This window comes from Lissotriton vulgaris, chromosome 9 (genome assembly GCF_964263255.1).
Source record: "Lissotriton vulgaris chromosome 9, aLisVul1.2, whole genome shotgun sequence".
NCBI classification, from domain to species: Eukaryota; Metazoa; Chordata; class Amphibia; order Caudata; family Salamandridae; genus Lissotriton; species Lissotriton vulgaris.
Window position 1 is genome coordinate 480,139,736 of NC_141697.1, and position 20,546 is coordinate 480,160,281.

The 20,546-nt window shown below is 47.8% G+C and overlaps 1 protein-coding gene across 4 annotated transcripts in view; it reads left to right on the forward strand.

The window, feature by feature from the left end:
• The window catches only part of PPP2R5E (protein phosphatase 2 regulatory subunit B'epsilon), a 466,786-nt gene that overhangs the window by 320,151 nt on the left and 126,089 nt on the right, over positions 1–20,546 (forward strand). For all 4 annotated transcript variants that reach the window (XM_086937936.1, XM_086937938.1, XM_086937937.1 and 1 more), the window contains exon 12: positions 1,138–1,265. In XM_086937936.1, the coding sequence (XP_086794062.1) occupies positions 1,138–1,265 (128 nt within the window). The remainder of the gene's footprint in view (positions 1–1,137; positions 1,266–20,546) is intronic.

Here is a 20,546-nt window from a genome sequence, read left to right on the forward strand (position 1 = left end):
ACCTTACTAAATTCACCTATTAAGAGGGTTTTCGCAAATGAGAACTTGCTCAGCAGCCATGGAAACCATAACTCGTACACAAATGCACTGGTCAGGATAATAACTCATAATGTAACTGATCATATCACAAGTAGCATGAATAATATCAGAGGTGACATGACATATGTAAGCATTAACTTTAGCACTAATATGCCTATGGATACTATCATGTCTTTTGGTATATGTTGTTTTAATGATGTTTTGCTAGCAGGTATTGTGCTTCACTGTTATAAGATTTGTGAGGTCAAAAGCATTGTGTTGACAACCATGACTGGTGATTTTCAGGAGGCAATTGGTTTTAATTCTTAACCAAAGCTATACTGTGGTTTGTAAAGTAAACTTCAGATTTTTTTTTTAATATTTATTATGGTGTTATAACTCTAAGCTAGCCATAACTCCATTTTAATTGTAGTTTTTTTTCATGAATTTCATTTTTTAAAAAATATAATGCACCCAACTGAAACGTGCATAGGTGGCCAAACCCTTGCTACACTCATCCTTCAGCCATATGCAATAGGGGTTGGCAGCAGGACCTAGTCTATGAGCCCATCACATTGGGACAGCCCTCAACTGCTATGATTGGCCTCCGGCTGTGCACAAGAGGAGTTTGTTGCATAATGGTCATAATAGCTCTATAATTTAAATCTTGGAAGCCCACTCAACACCTTTTTGTAGCACCCATTTTTCAAAAACAGCCGTGCATAATTACACCAATGCAATGCACACCTTTTAGTAAACCATTTCTTCTATCCCTCCCTTAAGCACAGATGTACATGAAGCCTGCCACAATTATTCTAAACTAGAATTACTTATTTTTTTGTATTTCATCCAGATCTTAAAAAAGCATCTAAGTTAGTTTCAGTCCACTTCTGACTGAACCATAACTACAGCATCGCTATTGCAATTCTATTATATATTATACATTTGAACCTATATCTTGAGATCAAGTCTGTTATACAATATGCATGTTTGAGTTTTATAATTCACATTACCTGATAACCATTGGATTGTTTTAAGAGTCTAAATTGCAGTACTGCTTTTTATTTTCAAATACAAATGTAATGTTATTTAACATTTTACAATATTCTTTTTCAAAAGGTGGCAGAAAGGGCTCTGTATTATTGGAATAATGAGTACATCATGAGTTTGATAGAAGAAAACTCTAATGTTATCCTTCCCATTATGTTCGCCAGTCTTTATAGGATCTCTAAAGAGCATTGGAATCCGTAAGTTTGAACTTTTCTTATTTGTTGTTCTCTTAACTGCCCTTACCTTTATTCTAGGCTGTATATGTTTTCAATCAATAGTTCTTAACCAGCACGTGTAAACACTATAACATTTGTTGCTTGCATATTCAGCTCAAACTGATAGATGAGGATTTCATTATGTATTGCGCAGTCTAATAATCGAAACTACTTTTGTAAATACATTGTTCCAAGAGCAGATTATGATAGTTATTTATTCAGAGTGAGAACTACAGTACTCAGTACTCAGTACTCAAGACATACATTTTATTGTCGTATTTCTTTAGAATTTCCCAAGAGTGAAGAGTGAAGTTCTTATACAAGTATAATTTGCTTTTCTGTATGTTCATGGGGTATGGTTTGGTGTTCTCAGGGCTCCCAGAAGTTAACAAAGGTTTTTTGACTGCTTTGTTAGTCTACTACTAGTATTTTTGGTATAGCCTCTCCTTTCCTAAAAGCTCTTGGGATGACCAGTGCCTCATACACCGTACTGGGTCATACATAGCATGCCCAGCAATTGTTGTTTTGTGTGTGTGTGTTTGTGTTTAAGTGTTAAAATGTATGTCAGGACCTTTGCTTTCATGTTAAACCTGCCCATTTTGTGTGAACAGAGCCCCCTGGTCTGATTTCAGGCTCTGTAGAGTTCTTACTTATAGGGCACTTTTTAATCTTCATCTGCGTTTGTACCTCTGTACATTTAACCTTCATTGCAATAAATAGAAATATGTAATCCGGAAGTAGAGAAAACTGCTGGCCTTCTGAGGTGAGCTACCAGAACGCTCCTTTCGAATGATACTAAGTGGCTCATGTCACTGCTATAGGTAAGTAGAGTTTGATGTGAGCTGGCTTGTGCAGAAGGCAATGGTGTAAAGTGATTCTGCAGAGGGTTCAACAGTTCCAAAATGTCTAACCCCCCATTCGAAAACCAAGGTTGTAGTCTGGCTTATCAGCCATATTGTACACCCATCTTGTGATTCTTTAGTGTCCTATCTTGCTTTCCTCCCAGTTATATATTTGTTTACATTGGATTAAGGTTTGTGTCTACTGACTTATTGTTGGACTTGGCCCTTTTGGTAGGTTCACCCCTGAACTTTTTGCCTTTTAATATGACATAATGGTAGTGATTTCTGGTCTCTGCGCACTTTGGCACTGTGGGCCAGTGTAAAGTACGTGCACTCTCTAAGTGTGTGTAGTGAGATTGGCCTGCCCTCCCATATGAATGCATGGGGGATATGTGTGTCCATGGGCAGGGGCGAGTTTGGTAAGTGAGAACTCGGGAGATTAAATGCTGCGCAAATGCATTACACATTGCCACATTGCCTCCGGGATAAGCCTGACTGCTTGTGCCAAGCTACCAAGGGGGTGAGAAGGGGTTATCTTTGGAGTGTAACTCCCTTGCCCTAACTAGAGTGGTGGTCTCTGCCTGGCTTTGACGCAAGCCTCAGCCAACCAGAGATCACATTTCTAACACTCATCAGCTCCGAAAAATCTTAATGGAGATCCTTCTCAATGCTGTCCCTCATGTGAAGCTAAATTGGCCTGTCAAGTCATGCTCCACTTGCTTCGATGCTCCTCAGTGCCTTTGATCCTTGTTGGAATTGTATGTCTTGTCATGTGACATGGGTTCAGATCTGTGTGAGACCCAGGGCAGTATCTTGAGAAGTGGTCTTCTAAGAAACCATGTTCCAGAGGTGAACGTCTTGCTAGAAGAGGATGCTTCCAATTGGATTGGCCTTGTAAGGGCTGCCCATTTTGCATACCACACAGTTGTCCATTTATGCCGCTAGGCTCCTGACACTGGTATTGTTGCATAGGGGTCAACAATACATATTGTGTGATAAGAGTCTTCTGTAATCTAAACTTGGCTTCCTATGGTTCCACAGCCGGCAAGAACAGGCCTTGTCAGAGGGCAGTTGATGGGCCTTTTTTTTACTTGGTTTTTATTCCGTTTTCAGTAAAGACGTGCAGTTTACACATCTCTGTCATACATTTCAAGTGATGGTCAGCTCACTGCTTTCATATGGTAACCCAAACATGATCCTGAACCCAGAACATGATACTGCAATGGTGCATATAGGCTCTGGTCTCCCCACCTTACCGCAGTTCTCTCAGTGCACAAATTGGGCTTATCGGACGGATGTCCATCTATGCAGTGACATCCAAGTCATGTGCTCTCTGCAGGTTAATGCTGTCAGTGGGGTTGTCCATCCCGCATGTGTGGGCCAGATGTGTACCTTTCACTTGTGGGATTGGTCTTTATGCCCTAACCTAACATATAACCTACTAACTATACCTCGGGGGGAGAACGATGTCGGCTATTAAAATGAAAGTAGGTGAAGCGTTCATACCACTCCTTTGCGCATGTGTGTGTATGTGTGTGTGTGGGGGGCTGCCAAAGTTATAGGGTGGTGTTAAAGAAGCGGGCAGCCCCAGGGACCACCATAGTCACCATGTTCACAGCCACCAAAATCCTAGAGTAGTCACCCTCACTGATGCACTGTGCCAGCTCTAGGCCCCTGACATCAGTCACAGAATTATCTGCGTCCCCATCCTCTTCCCAGGGTGTCTAAATTGGAATCGCCAATTAGAGATGGATTTTCTCACTCATCAACCACTTCCGCCCAAAGGTCTGCTATAGGGTGTCTGTGAATTCCCTGTGCCTCTTCCCTCTGCAGTGCCTTCTTGTCAGTTCGAGCCCACAGCGTCGCGTCCCTGGTACAGTGTCTCAATTTGGACCCCCATGGACAATTTCCAGGACATGGCTACTCTCGTTTTTGCAAGGGTCAAGCCTAAATCTAGGAACCTATTACCTACTTTTCTGGGCTTGGGGAACATCCCTAAAAGGCAGACTTTTAAGGTGTTCTCTAGTGTGCAGTTCGTTGTATTGTTTTGTTGCACTAGGACAGCCCCCCAATACGCCTGCAGCTGAGTGCATCCCCACATTATGTAGTTGAAGTCTGCATTTAGGGTTGCTCAATGGAGGCACAACCTGGCCTTTCCCCCATAAATCGCCCCTATCCTGCGCGGTATCAAGTTTGTCCTGTGTATGTAATTATACTGGATATATTTTAGGCGGGTGTTATGGGACACATTGTGTTCATCTCCCTTTAGAACCATGTTGTAGGAAGCTGGCTCTTCACATGATAAATCAGAATGATATAAATTGTTTAAAGAATCCAGGGGTTCCCTTATCAGTGCACAGGGGGCTTGCTATGCCAATCCCATGATGCTCTGTTAAGGGATAGTGTGGTCAAGCAGCCTTAGACTTAACACAGAGGAGTGCAAGACATCTGAAAATACACACAATGGTCAGTAAATGAGATACGCAACGAAAAAAGGATATTCACACCAATTTATAAAAAAATAGCAATTATCTGTATATATGTTTAGACTGAAGAAAATCGTTCAGGTAAGTGTTTTTAAAGAGAATTTTTTTTCAGTTCAAAAAGTTAACAGTGCAAATTCTGAGTTCTGCAATGTTAACCTATGAGGGGGAAAGCCTTCTTCATGAGTTGAGGTGGGTAGTGGGCAAGGTCTTAGGCAGCACCAGCAAAACGCTTCCAGCGGCACTAGGGCGGCCGGGTGTTGAGGTGCCAAACAGTGTTGGGTGTCCAATGTTATCTTATGGAGAGCTGTCACAGTAGAAGGAAGCTGCAGGACGGGGCTGTGAGATCAATAAGGTGAAACCAACAATTGTCTTCTGTTCTGTTTTTGGGGGGGACGTGGGAACACCTTTGGTCCTCTTCTCCCCGGGACGGGACGTCCGGGTGCAGAGGGTCTTTGAGGTTTTGGGTTTCTCCATCCGGCAAGACTCGCAGTTAAGGGGGCCTGCCAACAGAGGCTGCAGGCGACATGAGTTCAAGAGGAGTCTTTACACAGTGGTCTTGGTACCTTGAGGGACCACTCTGACACTGTTGGCCCACTTCGAAATGGGCTGGAGTGCAGTGGTGCTTGGCGGCGTCAGGATTTGGTGGACCGAAGTCATCATGGTCATTCTTTTGCTGTTTGCTGAGGGATGCAGGGGGCAGTTCCACTGTCTCTCTGGAGTTCTTGGTACCTAGGAGAAGGCTGGTAGGTCTCCTGGATTTTGAGGACTCTGCAGCTGCAAGACAAGTCGACTTTTCGTGCAATAGGATAAGTCAGTAGACAGACTATCAGAGTTTGCGACAAGTCAGTCGCCGGGTCTTCTGTTATTGCTGTGCAACTCTTCTTGTCTGTTTTCTGTTCGAGGCATGTGGGCTGCTGAATTCATGTCTGTGCATAGATCGCCGCCTAGTGTTGGGTCCGGATGATTGCACATTGTTGTTTTGGAAGAGTCTTCGAAGTATCACGAGATAGGTGGCTCCTCCCTTGGACTACAGTGCGCATGGGCATCGACTCCATCCCCAGATTGTTTTTTTCCGCCATTGGGTTCGGATGTGTTTCGGTTCCCTCTGTCGGAATCGATAGTTGTTTAACTTACTTTGCTCGAGACCAAAAGGTCTTTAGGACTTGCGTCGGTATTGTCTAGCGTTCGGGTTCGTTTTTTCATCGGCTCCGAACCAACACTGCCCTTCCGCGTGCTTTCGGCGCGGACGAGCCTACACGACGCTCCAAACTACTTCCATCATGGAACGAAGTCCATTTAAACGGTGCCCAGTGTGTGCCGCGAAGTATCCACATATCGACGTGCACCCGGTGTGCAATAAGTGTTTGTCGCCGGACCACGACGAGGCCAAGTGTATGGCCTGCTCCAAGTTCCGGTCAAAGAAGACACTCAAGCTCCGCCGAGCTGCGCGCCTGCAGGCCCAGCGATCGGCACCTCCTCCGGCTGACATCTTCGACACGAAGGATGTCGGCAACGACACTATCCAGGAGATCACAGAATCTAACCCGGCGTCGGAGGTCGAGGACGACTACGACGCGGAAGACGAGGATTTCGATGAAGTCGTCGAGGAGGTAGGGGACGACGACGGGGCCCTTGCCACCGTAGAGGATAGCTCGGACGAGGAGCTTCCTCAAACTGACTCCGGGGCCAGCCACCATTCTAAGGCCCAGGCCGAGGGATCGCCTTCGGGCCTTACCCAAAGCCTTGATTCCCGTCCCACGGCTCCGCCTTCCGGCCCGGCCACGGATATAGATACGGCACCACTCACGGTACAAAAACCGAAAGTGAAACCATCGGTCTCGACACCAGACGTATCGAAACCGAAAGCGCTAGTCGCGCTGGTCGGGTCGAAGACTTCGGAGGCCTCGGCGCCGAAGAAATCCAAGATGGCCGTCGACCTCAAGGGCCACGCCAAAATGGCCGACCCGAAAACTACGGTATCGAAGCCGAAGGTTAAAACGACCGACGCGGCTGCATCGGCGCCGAAGATGGTCGACGCACTTAAGAGTCGCCTCGATACCAAGAAGGCCGACGATCATAAGAAGGCCACTCTCAACCCGAAGAAGCGGCAGGACGACCCCAAGTCTCTCACTGCCTCGCTTCCACTCGACAAGGCCAAGGGGGCAACTGCGTCGGCTCCGAAGACTGCGTCATTGGTCGCCATCCCAAAACCAGCTTCAGAAGACTCTCTCGAGCCGGTGCGTCCCTCCGCCTCGTTCACTAAGAAGGTTACGGAGTCCCTTCAATGTATTAGGCAGGGGGCCGCAGAAGTCGAGCCGAAGGACCCTGTGCCGCCCAAGCCTCTTCAAAAACCGGCAAAGACGCCAACGCCGATTCTGTTCACGTTGCCGCCGAAGACGGCGCCGAAGGCTTTCACAGCAAAACCTGGGGCCGGAGTGCCCGTGAAGATATCTTCGACGCCGAAGGCATCGTTAGTGGTTCCAAGCCCACGGCACCAACCGCTGGCAGACGAGGAGCATCAAGAAGTGATCATCGACGCCAACACGGGCAAGCTCTCTCTCCTTAAGAGAAAGATCACCTCTGAACCACAATTGGAGCATTACCAAATTCCACTTAAGAAAAAGATGGACTCTGCTGGTGCCTCTGCCTCTATGGAGCCTGTGTCACCACAAGCACATGAACTTTCACCCACTCATTCCAATGTGGAGGAAGGTGACTGCAACAACGAGGATGAGTATTCCTATCCAGTCTACTCAGACCCAGAAGATGTGACTGAGCCATGGTCTGCTGGTGGCGATCCTTGGGACCCGCATTCGGGGCAGGAGCCTTCGCTTTTTTCAGCCAAGACTTCCCCAACAGAAGACTCTGCAGCTTTCAATGCACTCATTGAAAGGGCGGCAGCCAATCATGACGTCTATCTACATGCTGAACCAGTAGACGTCGACTTCCTCTTTGACACCTTTTCAGTCTCTGAAAGAACTGTAAAAACTTTGCCAATGCTAAAAGGGGTGTTGAAACATGCGGCAGAAGTCTTCAAGGAGCCCACCCGAGCAAGAGTCCTCAACCCACGTATTGACAAGAAGTACAAGGCAGCGCCCACTGATCCTACTTATATCAAGGGACAGTTGCCTCTGGATTCCCTGGTTGTCTCCAATGCACGCAAAAGAGACAACTCACAAACTACGGGTGATGCTCCTCCCCCAGACAAGGAATCAAAAGTATTTGATGCTTCGGGGAAAAGGGTGGCTGCGCAGGCAGCCAACATATGGCGCATATCCAACACACAGGCGCTACTGGCGCGTTACGACAGGGCACACTATGACACTCTAGAGACCCTTTTTACAGCACTTACCCGATCAATATAAGGAAGCAGCAGAAATGTTGATACAGGAAGGGAAGCTTATCACCAATGCTTCAATTAAGTGCGCTCTGGATGTGGCTGACACCGCCTCAAGAGCAATTAACACTAGCGTTCTACTTCGTAGACATGCATGGCTCAGGATATCCGGTTTCAAACCAGACATTCAAACCACCATCTTGAACCAGACGGTCAACCCAGACCACCTGTTTGGCCCAGAGGTTGATACCACCCTCGAGAAGATGAAGAAGGACACCGACACTGCGAAGTCTATGGGTGCCTTGCAGTCCCAGCAGTTTCGGGGTGGTTCCTTTCGTCGCTCCAATAATAGAGGCACCTCGAGGGGTCAACTGTCACAGTCGACGCAATTCTACAAGAGCAACACCCAACCTTCCTATACCAACAAGGGTCGGGGTGGATACCGTGGCAACAATGTCAAAGGCAGAGGACGTGGAAATAACAGCTCCAGGTCCTCCACCGCCAACAAACAGTGACGCCTTGTCACTGCCCCCCGACCACGGTCGGGGGGAGACTCCAGCAGTTCCTGCCCGTGTGGAAGTCCATCACCACGGACAGGTGGGTCAGATCTCTTTTCCAATACGGTTATTGTCTGGAGCTCACATCCACTCCACCCAACATACCCCAAAGAACCGTCCTATGTCCGGCAAGCACTTGCACTTGTTGCAGCAAGAAGTCAACGTCATGCTGCAAAAAGGGGCAATAGAGCTCGTGCCCCTGCAGGAAAGAGGTACAGGAATTTACTCCCTGTACTTTCTGATTCCAAAGAAGGACGGATCCCTCAGGCCCATCCTAGACCTCAGACCTCTCAACTTTTACATTCTGTCAGAACATTTCCATATGCTCACGCTGCAGCAGGTTCTCCCACTGCTTCGGCAAGGGGACTTCCTAGCAACTCTGGACCTGAAGGATTCGTACTTCCACATTCCACTGCATCCTTCACACAAAGTACCTCAGGTTCACCATTCAAAACCAGTACTACCAGTTCAAGGTTTTGCCTTTTGGGGTCACCACAGCGCCCAGGGTTTTCACAAAGAGCCTGGCGACGGTGGCGGCGCATCCAAGACGTCAAAACATCCACGTTTACCCCTATCTGGACGACTGGCTCATTCAGGCGAAGTCGGCCCAGCAGTGCGCCGACCACGTGTCCCACACCATTCACCTTCTGCACGATCACAGCCACCAAATGCACGAGTGGGAGATACATCCATCAGTACTCCAACCGTACTTCCACAGGTGGGGTCATCCAGAGATCGACCTGTTCGCCACAAGGGAGAACGCAAAATGCCAAAGCTTTGCCGCCAGGTTCCCACACCCACACCCACACCCGCAGGGCAATGCGATATGGATGAACTGGTCAGGCAGATTTGCGTACGCTTTTCCCCCAGCACCTCTGATACCGCTGGTGGCGCGCAAGCTCAGGCAGCACTCAATGACTCTCATCCTAGTTGCTCCAACGTGGGCTCGCCAACCATGGTACACCACGTTTCTAGAACTGTCCGTGGTACCGCATCAGAGGCTACGCCTCACACCCAGCCTTCTGACGCAGAGCCATGGCGACATTCAGCACACAGACCGCAGCAGCTCAACCTGGCGATCTGGCTCCTGAAGTCCTAGAGTTTGGCTACCTCAACCTTCCTCCCGATTGCATGGACATCATTCGAGAGGCTAGAAAGCCCACTACTAGAGCATGTTATGTGGCAAAATGGAAACAGTTTGTCATCTATTGCGCAAACCACAACATTGATCCACTAGATGCTTCTATTCAGAACATCATCTGCTACCTGTTCCATCTATACAGGTGTAATCTGGCATATACTTCCATTCGCATTCACCTGTCTGCGATGGCCGCATACCTCCAAAATAGACAGCACCTTTCACTTTTCAAAGTGCCTGCCATCAAAGCTTTTCTGGAAGGCCTCAAAAGAGTCATTCCGCCACAGACTCCACCAGCTCCTGAATGGAACCTCAATGTGGTTCTTACAAGACTGATGGGTCCTCCCTTTGAGCCACTACATTCCTGCGAGATTCAGTTCTTGACATGGAAAGTGGCTTTCCTTGTAGCAATTACATCGCTACGGAGGGTTAGTGAACTGCAAGCCCTCACAATCCAAGAGCCTTTCTTCCAAGTTCATTCAAACAGGGTAGTGCTACGCACTAACCCTAAATTTCTACCCAAGGTTTAGTCTCAGTTCCACATCAACCAAACCATTGAGTTGCCGGTGTTTTTTCAAAATCCAGAGTCACTGGCGGAGCGGATGCTCCACACCCTTGACGTTAAGCGGGCCCTGATGTATTACATTGATAGGACCAAGGATTTTAGAAAGACTAAGCAGCTTTTGTTGCCTTTGCGCCACATCACAAAGGTAACCCTATTTCCAAGGCTGGTATTGCTAGATGGATCGTGAAATGTATTCAAATCTGCTATGCAAAGGCAAAACGCACTCTTACCATTCCACCAAGAGCCCACTCCACCAGAAAGTTGGGGGCCTCTATGGCTTTCCTTGGAAACATTCCCTTAGAGGACATATGTAGAGCAGCCACATGGTCTACCACACACACATTTACTAAGCATTACTGTGTAGACGTGCACTCCAAACAGCAGGCAGCTGTAGGGCAGGCTGTTCTCAAGACACTTTTCCAAACTGCTGCAGCTGGCACGGGCGGCCGCCGCTAATGGAGGGACTGCTATGTATTCTATGCAAAGATATGAATTCAGCAGCCCACATGCCTCGAACTGCAAATGCTACTTACCAGTATGCATCTGTTCTTGGCATGTAGGGCTGCTGACATTCATTGCGCCCGCCCTCCTCCCCGGCGCCTGTAGCGGCTGCAGTGTTCACATATCATTTCATGGCATGGTCATCATTCACTGAGTTTCACTCCATCTTGGCCACAATGGCTAAAAACAATCTGGGGATGGAGTCGATGCCCATGCGCACTGTAGTCCAGGGGAGGAGCCACCTATCTCGTGATACTTCGAAGACTCTTCCAGGACAACAATGTGCAATCATCCGGACCCAACACTAGGCGGCGATCTATGCACAGATATGAATGTCAGCAGCCCTACATGCCAAGAACAGATGCATACTGGTAAGTAGCATTTGCATTCTTCAGGATGTCAGTACCTACTCTTCTGGTGCCAGCAGCTCTTCATAATACCCAATTTAAATGCGTTAGGGAGTGTAGAATAATAGCCAAAGGACTACTGACCCATGGGGTCACTACGCGACCACTACTTAGGGAGGTGGGCATAGCCCTGTCCCAGAATTCCTAAAAATCCCATCACAAAGATGGCTACTTCTGAAACGTTGTGTCGATCTCAGTTCGGCCTACCTGATGGGTGTTACTAGCCTGGGGTTGGCATGCTTACCTGACTAGCTAATTTTCCCACCTGTCCGGGTTCCAAAGGATGCTCTGAAAAGGGGTTTGGCTTCCTCTCCTGTGAGGGGAGCCAGATTTGCATTTCGAAAGGCAGATGCTCTTTGAAGCTTGCCGGCATAGGAAGGCTAATCAGCAGGCATTTGTTCTGGGTCTCCTGAGAGCAAAAGTCTTGCCGGGTGACAGAAACCAGTCCGGGAGTACACCAGAGGCTTGTAGGTTTTCAAGGGGCACCTCTAAGGTGCCCTCTGGGTGCAGGTATTGGTAAATCAGTCACTGGAATCGCTATCATGTAGCTGTGGAACTTGTTTTCACCAGTGTCCAGCACATGTTTTAAAATGGTTTATCACATGTACTGGCAGTAATAGGACTGATCAGCACAGGGACATATCTACTCATGCAGGTATGCCCACACATGTGATATTCTGCACCCTGCCTTAGGGCTGTCACGCCTGCTGTAGGGGTAACTTACAAATATTTCATGCAGTGTTAGGAGACATGGCACACATTGATGTGACTTGTTGTGCTTTCACTTTTTGTCTGCACCAAGACACGCAGCTTGCGATAGCAGCCCTGCATGTGTTTGGTGAGGGGTCCCCTAGAGTGGCACAATCAGCGCTGCTGCCCTTAGGGACCCTCTTTAGTATCTCAAGCCCTAGGTATAATGGGTACCATTTAATAGGGATTTATTGGGGGTGCTAAAGGTTTTGCCAAGTGAGAGAAACAGTTGATCATTTTTAAGGAAAGAACACTGGTACTGGGGACCTGGTTAGCAGAAACCCAGTACACTTCCATCAAAGTTGTGTCAAAAACCAGGCAAAAAGTGGGAGGTACTGCCACAAGAACCCAGCTCCCTACACACGTAGTCAAGTGTCTCCCTGTTCCCATAGTAAACAGATGCTGTAGAACTAAGTGAGTTACCAGTTCCATATTGCCCTCACCGCTGAGGTCTTGGAACGCTAGCATGAGCGCCTCATAGGTAAGGAATTGACCCCTCGGTAGCGTTGTCTGTTCCGTCAGGTCTAGCAGTCAGATATGAATGTGCAGCTGGTATCAGTCGCTCACTGTTAACCACATCAATGCTTATGAAATTCATCGTCAATGCTGAATTTTTTTAAATCCCATTGTTCATGACGAGCTCAGCTCTTCATGAGTGTATGGAGGTGTACATCATGACGAGCTGAGCTCGTCATGAGCGTCGATGGTGTTAACTATCCCCACCATACCCTGAAATATGTGAGCGAGTCTTCGTGAGGTAATCCCACCAAAAAGAGCTCGGGCCATAAAGTATCTTGTTTCCCATTTGTCAACACAGATGCACCAGCAGTTCTAGGCAGTGTACCACTAGGATGGGCCAATCCGCTCATCTCCCTGTTCAGTTCTCCCGCTGCCTAGCCAACTGCATCTATTCTGCTACAGTAGATCATCCGCCGTTTGGGGAGTGACTTCTGTGGGGAAGGTTAACAGCTGACTCCGAGCCTTCTGACTCAAAACCCCCGGGTTCCGTGTCCCGAGGCCGATTCCCCCTCGGTGTCTGTGACCTTGGCTTCTGTGATCTCCGCTGCTGCCTGCAGGGCCGCAGCTCTGTCTCTGTCCTGATATGTTTTACCAGAGCACCAGGGTGCGGGCCCTTTCGGGAGCAGCACCTCCTCGTCCTTCTCTCCCCTCATGTCATCAGAGACCTCCTCTATCCTGCTCATTGTACTTCCATGCAGTACAACGCGGCTTCTTCCATCCTCTGAGTTTGTTTTACTGGGAACTGGCAGTGAGTAACGTAGGCCCTCTACCCAAAGTGCCCTCTTTACCTCTATAAAAGGTGTTTGGCCTGTACAGCAGCTGTATAATCTGGGAAGAGAGTCACTTGGCCATTTTCTACTTTGAATGGGCTGCCTGTTGCAGGAGGGGGATTTCTGTCCTTCTAATGTAACAATTTAACAACCACCACAGTTGTCTGGTTCCTCAGTTCTCGATCCACCTGTCCTGTGAGGCAGAATGGCCCGTGTGGACTCTAATTGATCCTCTGGGGAGGTGTTTACGTCACCGCAGGCCTTGTCACTTCTCCTGTACTTGTGCAAAACTGGGGTAGGAGCAAACCCTCTAGCTGGTCCAGCCCCCCTACCAGTGCGTGGGACGCTGGGCTCTTACTCCTTCCATTGGTCCCCAACCGTCAGACCATTCCTCCTCTCTTTAGGGCATCCCCATGCGCCCTGTGGCCACACCAGCCCTGCTGGCTGATTGCGCACCTCAAAGAGCCTTCGAGGTTCTCGGCCGAGGTCCCAATCTTCAGATCTAGGTGTACGCCGAATCGCACACCAAGTAATTGTGGGGAAGGGGTGATAACAGCTTGTGTCTCTTACCGCTACCTCCTGAGAGGATAGCTAGGCCCAGGCCCTAGTCCCCACCTGGCAGGTTCAGGCCACCACGCCTTGTGGTAGGGCTCAACTCGTAGGTCTCCAGGGACCTCCAGTGTCAGGGGCTGGGGGGTGCATTCAGGGTACAAAGGGGCCCAGTCCGCATGCTACGTGGCTCGACCTGATGGGTATACTCCCCAGGGGCCCCCCACTTGGGCTACCTGCAGCTCACTTCTGTGGGTGCTGATCCGCAATGGGAGCTGTCCCGCTTGTGTGAGGGCTGCTCGGGTCCGTACAATCAGCCCTGGTGCTGTTGTCTGTGATGCCAGAGGTGTAGCCCCTCCCCAGGCTGCCCGGCTCCCACGTCCAATTTCTCCACTTGCTTGAGATCAGCTAGTTGTTGTAGAAGACTCCCTGACTCTGCAATTCTCGCAGACGGGACTCAGTCCTCCTCGTCGTTGGGGCTGTACCGGGAGGCGGGGCGGACATTTGCGCAGTTGCGTTCTTGCTTTACCCTTTTCCTCAGGTTTTCCATTCTTCAGTAGGAAGTGGGGGTTGCTTCCCTTCCAGGGGTTATTCATCAATAGTCATAAGCATTGAATAATCCACGCCCACTTGCGGGACCCCGGAGCACCTACAAAAATACATATATATGTGTATGTTTAGGTCAAGAAGTACCTTCAAAACCTACATGTACACATTATATAAACATGCAGCCTACCATAACTCAAACAGGCTAATATGCCAAGATTACATGGACTTTTCATTAAATGAAAATAATCTCTAACAGAGAACATACACTGCAGTAATGTTCCTTCTGTGAGGATCCTGGGGCATTGAGCTCATTAATGTTTGATTATTCTAGTCAGAAATTGGTGTATTTCATCTCTATACAACGTTTTGTGACTGCTGGCCGCTTTTTTAGTGTTTTCTGACATTTTCGGTCAAATTTCAGCTTTATTTAACAAATGTCCCTCCTGTGGGAAGAGAATGGCAAAATCAGACCCAGTTCAGACAGTTCTGCTGTATTGTGTATATACCATCATCACACAATCCAGAAAAAGGTTACTACTGTCAGCGATTCTCCAGAAGAACTCTTCGCGACAGGGAGAAGATAAAGCTACATGCCCTGCTGGAGAGAGGAAGGGGACCTTCAAAAAGTGGCCTAGAGAGGAATCCTGCTTTCAAAGAGCCCTCGTTTCAGGAAAAACACAGAAAACTGCTTCCCCAGCATCAAAAAGGAAGCTAATACCGGACTGTTCACCGTCCGCGTCGAGATCGATGTTGGAAAAGCAAAGCTTACAGGCTTATGACCCTGCATTCGTCTTAATTCCGAATGCCCTTTCACTGCGCATAAGGCTTTTGTTTTGTTTTTCTCAAATAAATTGAATATTTGTTATAATAGTCGCCCCATGCGCAATTAGGCCAAAAGAAAAAGGAAAACAATGATTCTAGTGGCCTGACATAAAATATGTGGACAGGGTACTCTCAACATTAATGAGCAATTGATGTTTAAATGTTTTTTTTGTGTAAAAGCATATGAATGTGTAATTCTTTTTTGTCTTTTCAATGTAAATTTTGAGTTATTGTAAATACATGTGTTTTTGTGCAGGACAGTAAGTAACTCTTCGGACTGTCATTGAATTTGTAAAAATAATTGCAATTTCTTTTCTAAAATTCAAAAATATAATGGTTACACATAAGGATTAAATACCTTAGTGTACGATTCTGCCCAAAATAAAAAAAGAGCAGAACAAAAAAACGAGTGACCGGGTCCCTTTCTTTCTACAATGGAAAAGCAAAGAAGGCATGCATTGCGTCAAGAGACAGATTGCCGTCAAAGCGGCAAAAGTCTCTGTCGCCAAAACGTAAGTCGACGTCGATGCATACTACTTCGGGCTAGAAATATGTTGGTCCTGAGAGACCTAAACCAAAGTCGGAGCCTGGGCCGATGTCGAGGAAGCATCCGTCTCTATCTTCTCGATGATCGGCACAGAGAAGATCGATGTCGAAGACACTGCCGTAAGCACTCTAGCGGTCAACGCCAAAGACTCCATCGCAGTCCCTCGGACAGTCAACGTCAAGGGAACCGACTTAAAGGGCATCTTCGCACAGACTGGATTAATTGAATACCTTGTTCGATGTCGAGGGAAAGAAATCCTATGGTGCCATCTGTGGAAGTGTTAGACATGCAGTGGTCGAAGTCCATAAGGTCAACGTTGAGGGAGGTGTCATCTTCTCCTGGCTTAACATTGTGCAGATCACACCGGAGGGATCTCCGGTTCCAGGGGAGCAGACTCCACCGGCCAGCCCTTCTCCAAGGTGGCTAGAGAGTACTCGACGCTGGACGGCTCCACACAGAAGTCTGGGCTCAGATTTCTCCCAAACTACTCTCCTTCTAGAGTCTGTTGGGCCTCCTCCTACCACATCCTTGAGGGTATCCCCACACAGGTCCCCAAGGAGAGCTAGGTCTCCATCGGCTCGACGTTCATGCTCAAGAACACCACATGGACAATCTAGATCTCGCCATTCCTCTACTCCAAAAAGGAGACATAGGTCTACCTCATGGTCCTCATCCTCAAGATCATCTGAGGGACTATTTACCAACATTGTTGTGAACGCCCCAAGCCAGAGTGTCTCCTATTGATGATATCGGGACATTTACTGAGGTTCTTTGCTGGGGTGCCAACAAACTGAACATTGATATGTCAGCACCAACTGTTAATTCATCAGTCCTATTCAAAACACTCAACCACAGAGCTTCGGCGAGGCCCCTACTTCCTTTTGTACCGGGTCTGCTCGAACCAGCGATGCAGACGTTCCTGACTCCTGCCACAGTGGGCTCAGCCCCCACTCCCACTTTTTCTAAAGTATAAGGCCCCTGATCAGGACCCCCTGTTCGTTCAATCAGATCCTCCTCCAGATTATGGTATAGTGGCGGCAGCCTTGAAAACGCATCCAGCAGCGACATCCTCCACAGTCCCTCTGGAGAAGGACGGTAAAAACATGGACTCTCTGGGCAAAAGGTTGTGCAGCACTTCTGCTTCTGTTATGAAGGTGGCTAGTGCCTCTGCTCTTCTCAAGAGGTATGATAGGTCCCTCTGGAACTCTTTGGACCGATTCACAGAGAAGCTTCCAAAAGAACACCAGCAAGATTTCCAGGAAGTCCTGCATGAAGGGGGATTGGTCACAAACCAGGTCATCAGTGCAGCTGCAGACGCATCGGATCTGGCCGCCCATGGCTACTCCCATGGCATTTGCATTAGACGCTCAGCCTGGTTGCGTCTCACTGGTTATAAACCTGATGCGCAGAGGAGGATTGTCAATCTTCCATTCAATGGCATGTCTCTCTTTGGATCTCATGCAGATGATGAAATGTTCAAAATAAAAATGGAATTTGACACTTTAAAGGCTGTCGGCGTGGAAAAAAGGAAGGAGTTACGGCGTAAGTACCGACCCTACTACCATCGCTCCTTCCAACAGAGTGTTCAAACCCCTCACTGTTCGATACAGCAACAACACCAATCCAGGGAGCTGCGAGACAGCACCTTACTCAGTGAAGCACTCTGCAAAGCAATGAGCGCTGGCTTCCTCCATCCCAGTTACTCACTCTGCTCTGGTGGTGGGATGTATTATGTTTCACCTGGACGAATGAAAGAGAATAACAAAAGACAAGTGGGTACTGAGTATTGTGCAGAATGGCTACTTGCTCAGATTCAAATCTTCACCTCCATCAGTACCTCCTCAAAAAAGTTTTCACCAGAAACACCATTTGTTGGAGGCGGAGGTAAAGAGCCTGCTACTGGATAGAAGCAATCCCTTATCTTCAACAAAGGCAGGGAATCTACTCTCTTTACTTTCTCGTACAGAAAAGAGGTCCTACCTGAGAGTATAGGTCTGAGACTTTTGACCAAATTCATCCGCAAGGAGAAGTTTGGGATGCTAGCGCTACACCAAATTTTTCCTCAACTACACCGGGACTGGGTGTGCGCCATAGATCTGCAGGATGCCTATTTTCACGTATTGATTTCCCAAAAACATCAGAAATTCCTAGGTTTTCAGGTAGCTCTCCAGCATTTTCAGTTTAAAGTTCTCCCTTTTGGACTCAATTCAGCCCCACGCATGTTCTCAAAGTGCATGGCAGTAGTGGTGGCTTTTCTGTGCGAACAAGATATTCATATATCCTTACTTGGACGATTGGCTACTGAAGAGCTAGTCACCCACTCTGCTGCAGAGCCATCACTAATACTGCCTTCAAGTGCTGCGCAATCTGGGTCTGCGACTCATCTACAAGAAGTCGATCTTCAACCCGATTTCAAAAAATCAACTATCTGGGTGCTTCTCTGGATGTGGTAGGGGCAACCGTGTGTCCTTCGGAGGAGAGATTATCCTCAATGCGCGAAAAGTGCTGCAATCTTCTTCAGTCTCAGCATCCGACAGTCAGAAGGGTATCCTCTATGCTGGGCTCAATGGCATCCTGCATCTTCATTGTGCCGAACGCCAGACTACACATGCGCCGTCTACAGCAAGCTGTGGAGGACCAGTGGACACAGATCAGGTCGCTGGGAGGACTGTATGTTTTTTCTTCAGTCAGCCAAGGATTCCATCAGATGGTAGATGAAACGTTCACATCTGCTGAAGGAAGTCCCTTTTCACCAGGACTTACCTACTAAGACTATCATCACAGATGTTTCTCCACAGGGTTGGGGGGGGCTAATAAGGGCCCCCTTCAGGTTCAAGGACTCTGGTCAGAGATAGAGCAAGGGTACCACATCAACCTCTTGGAACTGAGAGCGGTGCATCTCGCGCTCAAATCGCTGCTCCCATCTTTTCACTCAGGTTCCCTGTTGGGTCAGATGGACAACACCACAACAATACATTATCTGAACAAACAGGTGGTAATCAGGTTGAGACCTCTCTCTAGAGGCTCAGACCATCTGGAAATGGCTGCTCGCTAGGAATCGGACCATCACAGCGATCCATCTTCCAGGAACTCTCAACGTCCAAGCAGACTCTCTAAGTTGGGACTTCGTAGAGGATCATGACTGGGTCCTCCACAACTACGTTGCGCAGAACATCTTCCGCCAATGGGGAGTTCGAGGCATCGACCGGTTTGCAGACGCAGCAAATGCGAAATGCCCGGTCTTCGCCTCCAGGTTTCACCAACCACGGTCCCTAGGGAATGTGTTTTTGATAAAATGGTCTCGGACATTACTTTACGCTTTTCCTCCAATCTCACTGATACCCATGATCAACAAGTTCTACAAGACCATGACCAGAATGATACTAATAGCACCAGAATGGCCTCGTCAGTGGTGGTACCGGACCTTCTTCAATTATCAGAGGTACCACACAGGAGGTTACCAATGCCGACCTGACCTACTATCCAAGAACAGGGGGAAGGTGTTCTATCCCAACCTCTCATCTCTACAATTGACGGCATGGCTCCTGAAGTCCTTCAATACAGGCACTTAGACTTGCCTTCTGACTGTATGAACATACTTAAATAAGCCAGAGGCCTTCCGCCAAACAGTTGTACGCTTTCAAATGGAATCGATTTTACTTGTGGTGCATTGATAATGGCCATGATCCCGTTAGGGGATCAAGAGCAGGTGATATTACCTTATTTGCTGTACCTGGTCAAATCAGACCTTCAATTTTCCTCTATAAAGGTCCATCTAGCAGCTATAACAGCATACAGAAAGTTTCCTATGCAAAATGGAATCTAAGGGGCAGCCCTACAGTGGTTTTGTGACTTTTTAAATAGCAGAATCCAAACTATCTATCTGGGCTCCTTTAGACCCCGCACCATGCCGATAGACAAGGGATTGCCCCGTGTCTGAGTCCTGTGCTTTTAAACTTATTTGTTGCCCCCCTTGCCAAGATCATCAAATCCTTAAGATTTAAAATGTTGTCCTTTGCTGATGATACGCAGATGATCATCTCCTTTAACTGAAACCCTGGTTAAAGCAAAAAATGCTTTGCAACAGGGATGAAAGCAATTGCAACCTGAATGCCCTCCAGCGACTTACAATTGAATGGAGAAAAAAACGAGATCTTGCCATTTGGTGAGGCCCAGCAGCTTTGGTCGGCCGACTGGTGGCCTGCAGAACTTGGCGCAGCACCAACACTTAAATATGTAGTCAAGAACGTCTGTGTCAGACTGAACCAAACTTTAACTATGAAAGAGCACATTCTGTCTGCAGACGGCACATGTTTTTACATGATGCACCGGTTAAGGAAAGCTCTCCCTTTTCTTTCTCGATGAGCGAGGTACACATTGGTACAGATGCTCATTCGCAGTAGATTAGATTATAGCAATGCTTTACTCCCTTTTGCTAATGCAACACTGCTTTCTAACTTTCAAGTTGTGCAAAATACAGTGGCCCATCTCATTTGCAGCGGTTCTTCTGGTACCACCTCAATCTCTCTTCTGAGATCCTTTCATTGGTTGTCCATAAGGAAAATAATATATTTATTTAATTTGCTGCCTCAGTCACAAGTCGCTAATAGGGAAAGGCCCCACATACCTTAAACTGAAGCTTAAACAATCTTGTCCAGTTAGGCTTTTGAGGTCCAGTGACAAAGCCTTGCTCACCATCCCGTGTATCGAAGACCTACAGGTGGTAGTTTTTTTCCCATCTTTCCTCCTCTTACTGAAATGAACTGCCTTACTACATCCGCTCATGTACAGATCACATCAGGTTCCGAATTTTGTTTTGAGACTGTGTTCTAACTCGGCCTGCCTCCTGCCGTTGATCTGCTTTAGCGCTGAGATTACCCTCCAAGGCTGATTGGTGCGCAATATCAAATTGAATTGATGGAAC